General features: G+C 37.7%; 1 protein-coding gene across 2 annotated transcripts in view; it reads left to right on the forward strand.

Annotated features, from left to right (window-relative positions):
* Positions 1-783: 783 nt before the first annotated feature.
* LOC126983778 (UBA-like domain-containing protein 2-B) overlaps positions 784-10,000 on the forward strand; it is a 15,085-nt gene continuing 5,868 nt past the window's right edge. The window contains exons 1-3 of one of the 2 annotated variants that reach the window (XM_050836865.1): positions 785-924; positions 7,716-7,802; positions 9,601-9,669. In XM_050836865.1, the coding sequence (XP_050692822.1) occupies positions 859-924; positions 7,716-7,802; positions 9,601-9,669 (222 nt within the window). In that variant the 5' untranslated portion in view covers positions 785-858. Of the gene's footprint in view, positions 925-7,715; positions 7,803-9,600; positions 9,670-10,000 lie in introns of both variants that reach the window. The other variant, XM_050836866.1, reaches the window with a different exon arrangement.

Below are 10,000 nucleotides of genomic sequence, written 5' to 3' on the forward strand. Positions count from 1 at the left end.
ACACCACCCGCATGTGCCAAGCCTGTGTTTATCTCCTACTCCACTCGCCTCGTTCTCAAATTTTAGGTTACCCCGAGACGTGATTTTTAGTTGAGGGTTTTATTTGAGGGTCTGGGTTCAATGTGTGGGGTGTAGTTGTGTTTTGTGCCCCGTTTTCCCGGTGTGTTTTGGTGAATGTTTTTGGAGGTTTGGCATATCAGCGAAAATGTAAACACGAGAATGATTCCAAGACGCGTTTTTCTTCTTCTAAAAGTCCTTAAGTAAGCCGGCTCCTAGGCCTATATTCTGACCTTGTCCCGCGCCCTTGACACCAGCTGAGGCCATGACGGAATATATAAAGCTTGGTCACGCCTAAGATTTACGGAGAAACTGGAGATCAAGGAAAACAATACTCTGTTTACAATCTGCCTTTGGTTCACGTAGTCAGGTCTGCCAACCCTTCCCCGACCTCCCTATCCTCCTTCCCTTCACCTTTTTCCCTTTAAATCAATAACTAGACGTGCTATTAACCATTATAAAGGAGGAATGGAGGATAAATAAATGGAGAATTGTGTTATAATGGGGAAATGGAAGGCGAAAAGAGAGGAGAAAAGAGAGAGATGAAAATGAAGGAAGAATAGAGGGAGAGAAATGAGGGAGAGGAGGAAAACAGGTTGAGGGAGAAATGGAAATACAGGAATGGGTCATAATGCAAAGGGAGGAAAGGGAGAGAAAAATAATGGAGGAAAGAGGGAGGAAACGTATCAATAATGGGTCAATGGAAGGAAGGGTTGGCAGCTCCACCCAAATACCGTCGCCATTATTGGAACCTCTGCCATATTTATTTGGTGTATTTTGAAAACATTGCCAGTGTGGTCGATGACGTGGCGAGAGGAGGGTCGCGTCTCGCCGAGCTTCAAAATGGATTCCAATCTACGCGAACAGGTACTTTTTATCACCTTTAACCTACCATGCCATTGCTACCTGACCCCCTAATTAATATCCTCCCCAGGTAACCATTGTAGGGGGAGAGAGAGGTGAAATAACGGGATATAAGGTCAATGTTTACGTTTTAAAACCTTGGCACTGGATAGACTATGTTGATTTTTATTACTATTCATTATTTTTATTATTATTTCACTATTATTTTATTTCCTGTTACCCCTCTTGTCCACACCTGCTCTCCACACCTGTCAGGGCTTGGTCAGGTGTGTGCGGGCTTAATGACCTCACCTGTGGCACCCTTCCCGAGGTCAGGTCATACGTGGGAGAGGTCATTTAAATACTCGTTGTCATTGTTTTTGTTTTTGTTATTGTTTGGGTTTGGGAAGGGTGATTGACCTCGTGATTGGATTGGGTGGGGATGTTGACCTCTGTATGTGTGTGTATGTGTGTGTTGTGTGTGTATGTGTTGTGATCTTATATAGAACCATTGTGTGTGTGTGTGTGTGTGTGTTTTGTGACTATATATAACCATTGTGTGTGTGTTGTGACCTTATATAGAACCATTGTGTGTGTGTTGTGACCTTATATAGAACCATTGTGTGTGTGTGTATTATGACCTTATATACAACCATTGTGTGTGTGTGTGTGTGTGTGTGTGTGTGTGTGTGTGTGTGTAATAATAAAAATAATAATAATAATAAAACAGTTTACATAGGTCCAGCACCCATTATGCTTATTATTATCTATTTTAGCTTTACAAACAACACATTGGGGGTAGAATATGACCTGTGCATGTAACCTAATCCTTTGACGGCAGGCACAGCAAAGATATCAACAGCACGTCAGGTTGCGAGATGCGGCAAGTTGGGTTAGATTATACCCACAAAGAAGGCTTCACAGTGTTATTGGTACCAGTTGGTCTCTTGCAGTCCACCTATGTTCTTATATTCTGTGGGTCCTTTCCTCCTCTCTCCTCTGCCACTCAGTCTGAATCACCTGCCCCTTCCTCTCATATGTTGGCTATAGGTAACATATGAGAGGGAAAAATAGGTGTTTGGACTGTGTGGCAGAGCAGAGGGGAGGAAAGGACCCGCGGAATCGAACACCCAAACGGATTATTTGAAATCGATTGACTATAACCACAAAAAATACTGACATAGATTTATATACAAAGGGAGTCATACACACTGAATCAATTATAACAGATCTCTCTTGCATAGTCCCTTAATTTGATATGTCGGCTCTGTGTTGTTAGGTTAGTTTAGGGTCATATACAGACGATACTGGTGACGCGGAATCAAATGTGGAAACGGACTATTAGAAATGGATTGACTATAACCACAAGAAATACTGACATAGAGTTATATAGAAAGGAAATCATACACTGAATCAATTATAGCAGATCTCTCTTGCATAGTCCCTTAATTTCATATGTCGGCTCTGTGTTGTTAGGTTAATACACAGAGACGATACTTGTTATGGGGAATCAAATGCCAAAACAGACTATTTGAAATTGCTTGACTATAACCACAAGAAATACTGACATAGAGTAGTATAGAAAAGGAATCATACACACTGAATTTATTTATAGTAGATCTTTCTTGCATATAGTACCTCAAGTTATTAGGTCAGTACTGTTTTGTTAGGTTAGTTTACGGTAATACTCAGAGACTATACTGGTTATGGGGTCTTGCATATAACGTCCATTTCCTCGGTCCACTGTGCTGTTATTTTTAGAAGTGGAAATGAACGAAAAACGGATGAAAATTATGATAGATACAAGCGATGAAAGTGGAAAAATGAAAGAATGTTAGATGGAAGAGATTGTTGTATAAGTTTTTAAGATGGAAAATAAAATTGATAGATAGAAGAGATTTTTGTATAAGTTTTGAAATGGAAAATAAAATTGATAGATAGAAGAGATTTTTATATAAGTTTTTAAAAGGAAAATGAAAATGATAAATAGAAGAGATTTTTGTATAGGTTTTTAAATAGAAAATAAAAATGATAGACAGAAGTGATGGTTGTATAAGTTTTTAGAAGGAAAATAAAAGAAAATAATAATAAAAATGGACTTAGAAGGAGAAATAGTTAAATAAGATGCATTTATACAATTGATATTTATTTGATTTGTTATTCATAGAGTAATTAAGCTTGGTTATAACACAGTCTGAGGTCATTGTGGAGTTTGTTTTATATGGTTTTAATAATGAGTATAATGATAATGATGATAATGATAGTAAGAGTTTTTGATAATGAGGGTATGGTAGTAATAATGATAATAATAATAGTAATAATAATAATGCTTTGTAGATTTTGTTTTGATTTTCTTAACTCGTATTGTCTTTGCTTTTTAACTTTATTTTCTCTTTTCTTAATCTTTTCTGTTATTTTCTTTATTTTTTTGTTTTTTATTTATGTATTTTTTTGTTTTGAAGTTGAAAAATCATCTTTGTTTTGTTTTTTTCTTTTGTTTTTTTCCTGTTTTCTTGATTGTTTTGTCTTGTTTGTTTTGGTTACATCAGCTGATAGCGTGGCTTCCTTCCTCTGGTAAAACACACATACACACATCTATACACGAACTCAACCTGTCCACTTTTTCACTTTTCCTACCTGTGTGTGTGTGTGTGTGTGTGTGTGTGTGTGTGTGTCCCTGGGCCCTGCAGTGATAGGGGAAGATAAAGGAAGAAAGAGAATCTGATAAAAGGAGGAAGATAAGGAGAAAAAGTGAGAGGCAGATAATGAAAAAAAAGAAAATGGGAAGATTGACAATTGGATAATGATGGAGGCGGACTTGGGAAATTGTGGATAAAAGTTTAATTAGAAGAGAAAATGGATAAAAATGAGAATTAAAGGAAAGTGGTTGATAGAAAAGATGATGATGTGAGTTTTAAGATACGTAGAAGATAAAAAAAATGCAAAATAGTGGATAAAAGTGAAATTAGAAGAGAAAAATTGATTAAAAGTGGAATTAGAAGAGAAAATTGATAAAAATGAGAATAGAAGGAAAATGGTTGATAGAAAAAAAGGTGTTATGAGTTTTAAGATAGAATATAAAGAAAAACGAAATCCTGAATAAAAAGTTGAAATAGAAGAAAAAAATTGATGAAACAAAACAAAAAATGGACTTACAAGAAAAAGTAGTTAAAAATAATGATAAATATAATAATGAAAGTGAAAATAACATATATAATGACAGTAGAGAGAAGAGAAAATATTATAAATTTGAGGATTGAAAATAAGGGAAAGGAAGTGGTGAATAAAAGATGGAAATAGAAGGAAAATATTAATAAAAATGATGATACATAAAAAGTGAAGTAAAATATATTAATGAAAGTGAAGATATGAGATAATGATAGAAGATAATAAGAAAATAATTAGTTGTATAAGATAGTATTATTAGACTGAAAATAAAGAAATGGGAAATTGTAGATAAAAGTGGAAATAGAAGGAAAAATAGATAAAAATGATGATAGATAGAAAATGAAGTTAAATATATTAATGAAAGTGAAGATATGAGATAATGATTGAAAATAATAAGAAAATAATTAGATTGAAAATAAAGAAATGGGAAATAACTGATAAAAGTGGAAATACATGAAAAATAAAGAAAAATATGTTCAAAATTAATTATAGATGTGAAAAGTATCATAAGAAAGTGTTACCAGATAAGAAAGAAAGTAATTAGTAGTTGTACAAGATTTAAGATACAGAATAAAAACAAGATATTGACGAAGGCGCTGTGGGATTTTTTTTCTCTATCTTGTTGAAAATATATAAGAAAATTATATTAGAAAAGAAAGAAAGTAATTGGTTGAACAAAATTTAAGATAGAAAATAAGAAAATATATTGACCAAGATTGTGTGGAATTTTTTATTTTTTTTATTTTATTTTATTGAAATGAAGAAGTGAAGTGAAAAGAAGAAGTGTAGGGAAGTGTAATACATAAATTATTGAATGAAAAGTAAAAATAAACAAAAGAAAAACAAAATTAAAGAAAAACTATAAACTGAAATTGCCAAAAAAAATGAAAATAATTAAAAATGAAGAAAATATTGTGAGTAGAAGAAAAAAAGTGAAATCTGAGGAAAAAAATAAAAAATAAAGCCAGACCAGAGAGAGAGAGAGAGAGAGAGAGAGAGAGATCAAACAAAACAATAACAACAACAATCCTATTTCTCAGTATCCTGGTATTAAATAGGAAATCCCAGCTAGGAATTTTCCCTCCTCTCTCTCTCTCTCTCTCTCTCTCTCTCTCTCTCTCTCTCTCTCTCTCAACAACCACCGTCCTGTATCCCATTCAACTCTCCCTTCCTTCCTCCTCCTCCCCCTTCTCCTCCTCCTCCTCCTCCTCCTCCTCCTAGACTTAAAAAACATCCTCTGTACACACAAACACACACACGTTTTTCGAGTTTCATTATTATTATTATTATTATTATTATTATTATTATTATTGCTACTACTACTACTACTACTACTAATAATAATAATAATAATAATAATAATGATAATAATCCCATTAAATTATCATCACCACCTGTTTTGTTCAACCTCTTCTCATTGTACAAATAAAGAAGAGAAAAAGAGAGAGAGAGAGAGAGAGAGAGAGAGAGAGAGAGAGAGAGAGAGAGAGAGAGAGAGAGAGAGAGAGAGAGAGCAGATTGATTCAAGGAGAGAGTGAGTGGTTCAAGAAGGACATTTAAAGAGAGAAGAGGAGGAGGAGGAGGAGGAAGAAAAAGAAGGGAAGAGGTCAAAGGGAGATAAAATGAGGAAGAGGAAGAGACGGAAGGAAGAGACAGGGAGGAGGAAAGGGAGAAGAGATACAGGGAGGAAAGGAAGGATGGAAGAATGAAGGAAAAAGAAAGAATAGGAGATAGAAGGAAGGAGAGAGAGAGAGAAAGAGAAGAAAAGATGGAGGAAGAGAGAGAGAGAGAGAGAGAGAGAGATAATAGGAGGAGAAACAAACCAAAGAGAAATGAAGGAAGAAAGGATGATAAAGAGAGAGAAAAAAAAGAAAGAGGGAGAGAGAAAGAAATGAAAATGGAGGAGAGAAAAAAGGAGAAGAAATTGGAGAGAAAAGAAGGAAAATTTGTATTGATGTGAGAGAGAGAGAGAGAGAGAGATGCTCACTATTATAAAATCCTGTCCTTATTTCTCTCTCTCTCTCTCTCTCTCTCTCTCTCTCTCTCTCTCTTTATTTATTTTATTCTCATTTTTTCTCCCATTTAAAAAGACAAAGAAAGAAAAGAGAGAGAGAGAGAGAGAGAGAGAGAGAGAGAGACCTTATCAGTCATGCCCTTGGATTAAAAATGGTGTCACTTACTATCAACAAATGGTGAACTTCGTAGGAGTAGTAGTAGTAGTAGTGGTAGTAGTAGTAGTGGTAGTAGTAGTAGTAGTAGTAGTGGTAGTAGTAATTTATTATCATACGGCAACAAATCTGTACCCTCTCTCTCTCTCTCTCTCTCTTCCTTCCCTTCTACCTTCCTTCCTTCCCCATTTCTACCTCTCTCCTTCTCTCTCTCTCCTCTTCTACCCTCCTCTATTTCATTATCTATCAATCTATTTAGTAAACTTCTTCTCTCAATCTTATCTTTCCTACGTGTGTTTTATCTATCAGATCTATTCTAACCTGTCTCTCCTTCTCTCTCTCTCCTCTTCTACCCTCCACCAATTTCCTAATCTATCAATCTATTTAGTCAACTTCACCTTTTCCTTACTTGTAATTACCTGATCCTATCTTTCTCTACCTCCCTCTTCCTCCCTATCTTTCTCTTCCCTCCCCTTTCCTTCTTCTACCTCCCTTCCGTCCGTCCCCCTGTCTCTCTCTCTCTCTCTCTCTCTCTTCTTTTTTCTACCCTCCAATATTCGTTTCTCTATAAATCTATTTAATCAACTCCACCTTATCTGTTCTACCTGTGTTTTATATCTATCAATCTTCTTCTCCCCTGCACAGTTGCTGTCCATATACAGGGGCCTTGTCCGCCCTCGTATGGAGTATGCATCTCATGTGTGGGGGGGCTCCACTCACACAGCTCTTCTGGACAGAGTGGAGGCTAAGGCTCTTCGTCTCATCAGCTCTCCTCCTCATACTGATAGTCTTCTACCTCTTAAATTCCGCCGCAATGTTGCCTCTCTTTCTATCTTCTATCGATATTTCCACGCTGACTGCTCTTCTGAACTTGCTAACTGCATGCCTCCCCCCCTCCTGCGGCCCCGCTGCACTCGACTTTCTACTCATGCTCATCCCTATACTGTCCAAACCCCTTATGCAAGAGTTAACCAGCATCTTCACTCTTTCATCCCTCACGCTGGAACAATCTTCCTTCATCTGTATTTCCTCCTGCCTACGACTTGAACTCTTTCAAGAGGAGGGTATCAGGACACCTCTCCTCCCGTATTTGATCTTGCTTTCGGCCACCTCTTTTGTTTCTTTTTTAGGAGCAGCGAGTAGCGGGCTTTTTTTATTATTGTTTTCTTTTTGTGTGTGCCCTTGAGCTGCCTCCTTTGTTGTAAAAAAAAAAATCAAAAAATCAACTGTATATGGATGTCTTTCTATCAGTGAGTTTGTCTATCTGTCAATCCCTTACCTCACACACCTTTCCCTTATCTGTAATTACCTGGCCCTAGCATTCTCTCTCTCAGGTGATGATTAACCAGTTCGTCTATCTCTATCTATGAACTGCATTAGGATGTGTCTTTCTATCAGTGGGTTTGTCTATATGTCAGTCCCTTACCTCACACACCTTTCCCTTACCTGTAATTACCTGGCCCTTTCTCTTTCTCTCAGGTGATGATTAACCAGTTCGTCATGGCGGCGGGAGCGACGAGGGAGCAGGCCAGACAGCTCTTACAAGCGGCCCATTGGCAGTTTGAGGTGAGGGGTGAAGGGAAGAGGATGTTTGAAGGGGATGGGAGAAGGGAAAGGGAGGGGCATGTGTAAAGGGGGTGAACTGAAGGGGATGTTTGAAGGGGGAAGGGAAAGGATGGGGGATGGGAAAGGAAGGGCATGTTTGAAGGGGGAAGGGAGGGGATGTTTGAAGGGGGATGGGAAAGGAAGGAAAGGGCATGTGTGAAGGGGGAAAGGGAAGGGAGATTATGAAGGGAGGTAGAGAAGGAAGGGAGGAAAGGGAGATAGAGAAGGAAGGGAGGAAGGGAGATAGGAAAGGAAGGAAGGAAAGGGAGTTAGAGAAGGAAGGAGAGGGAGATAGAGAAGGAAGGAAGGAAAGGGAGATAATGAAGGAAGGAAGGAAAGGGAGATAAAGAAGGAACGAAGGAAAGAGAGATAGAGAGGGAAGGAAGGAAAGGGAGGTAAAGAACGAACGAAGGAAAGGGAGATAAAAAAAAAGAAGGAAGGAAAGGGAGGTAGAGAAGGAACGAAGGAAAGGGAGATAAAGGAAGGAAAATAGAAAGAAAAATCAAAACAAAAATAATGAAGCAAAAAAGAAGATAGGGAGACAAAGACAGAGAAAAAAAAGGAAGGAAGGAAGAAGGAAAATATTGAAGAAAAAGAAACAAAAAAAAATAATTAAGTGAAAATAAAACCAATGTCTGTGTACGTGTGTGTGTGTGTGTGTGTGTGTGTGTGTGTGTGTGTGTGTGTGTGTGTGTGTGTGTGTGTGTCTACTTCTGTTGGAATAATATTAGTATTAGATTCGCTATTTATAACGAGTTCGCCTTGGTTGCTAAGAGAGAGAGAGAGAGAGAGAGAGAGAGAGAGAGAGTACTTATATGGAAGCTATTGATAAGACGGTTGCCAGTTACCTTATTTATCACATTATTATTATTATTATCATTATTATTATTATTATTATTATTATTATTATTATTATTTCTTTTATCTCCTTCCCAATTTTATCGTTCGCTTCTTCTCTCTCCTTCGTGATTAGAGAGAAAAGGAGGTGACTAAGAGAGAGAGAGAGAGAGAGAGAGAGAGAGGTGTTGGGATCATCTGTTGTTTTGCTTTGATCAGCTGACGAATGTAAACAAAGCAGCGGAGGATGTGGTTGCCAGGGGGCGTAAGTCTCTCTCTCTCTCCGAATTTTCAGTATGTATTATTTTTATAGATCTCTCTCTCTCTCTCTCTCTCTCTCTCTCTCTCTGGATAAGTGGAGAAACGATCTTGTAGTAATAAACAATTAGAGAGAGAGAGAGAGAGAGAGAGAGAGAGTAGAAGAATCCAGAACTTAAGTACCGTACACGAGAGAGAGAGAGAGAGAGAGACTGTTTAGCTGAAAAGGAAATGAGGATTGTAATGGAATGAATGATTGTGAAGGGAAGGGAGACTTGATTTGAACCAGCTGTCTCTCTCTCTCTCTCTCTCTCTCTCTCTCTCTCTCTCTCTCTCTCTCTATCTCTCGTCTCTATTTCACTATCTATTATCTTCGTTTATCTATCTTTATTTATATATTTTTATCTTATCTGCCATTCCCTTCTTTCTTTCTTTTTATCTACTTCCCATGACCTCTCTGTTAATATTGTTGTCTTTCTATATTGACTACTCTCTCTCTCTCTCTCTCTCTCTCTCTCTCTCTCTCTCTCTCTCTCTCTCTCTCTCTCTCTCTCTCTCTCTCTCTCTCTCTCTCTCTCTCTCTCTCATCCCTTCTCTCTCCATCCTTAATTCTCTCTTCATCTTCTCTCTTCCTATCTATCTATCTCTTTATCTCTCTCCACAGACGGCGCTTAGTATATTCTTCCAAGAGGCGGTTCCGAACGGGGGGTCAGCCCATCAACACCTCAACCACGTGAGTATTAAAGCTAGCTCTTAATCTCTCTCTCTCTCTCTCTCTCTCTCTCTCTCTCTCTCTCTCTCTCTCTCTCTCTCTCCTAACCTTTTGACCTTTCATTTTACGATTTCTGAGGTCAGGTTGTGTGTGTGTGTGTGTGTGTGTGTGTGTGTGTGTGTGTGTGTGTGTGTGTGTGTGTGTGTGTGTGTGTGTGCGTAGCTAAAACCACGATGATTCAGCACGTGAACACACACACACACACACACACACACACACACACACACACACACACACACACACACATATGGCCAAAGTGAGGATTTGTCACAGTTATTTCAGTTTTTTTTTT

Source organism: Eriocheir sinensis, chromosome 54 (genome assembly GCF_024679095.1).
Source record: "Eriocheir sinensis breed Jianghai 21 chromosome 54, ASM2467909v1, whole genome shotgun sequence".
Taxonomy (NCBI): domain Eukaryota; kingdom Metazoa; phylum Arthropoda; class Malacostraca; order Decapoda; family Varunidae; genus Eriocheir; species Eriocheir sinensis.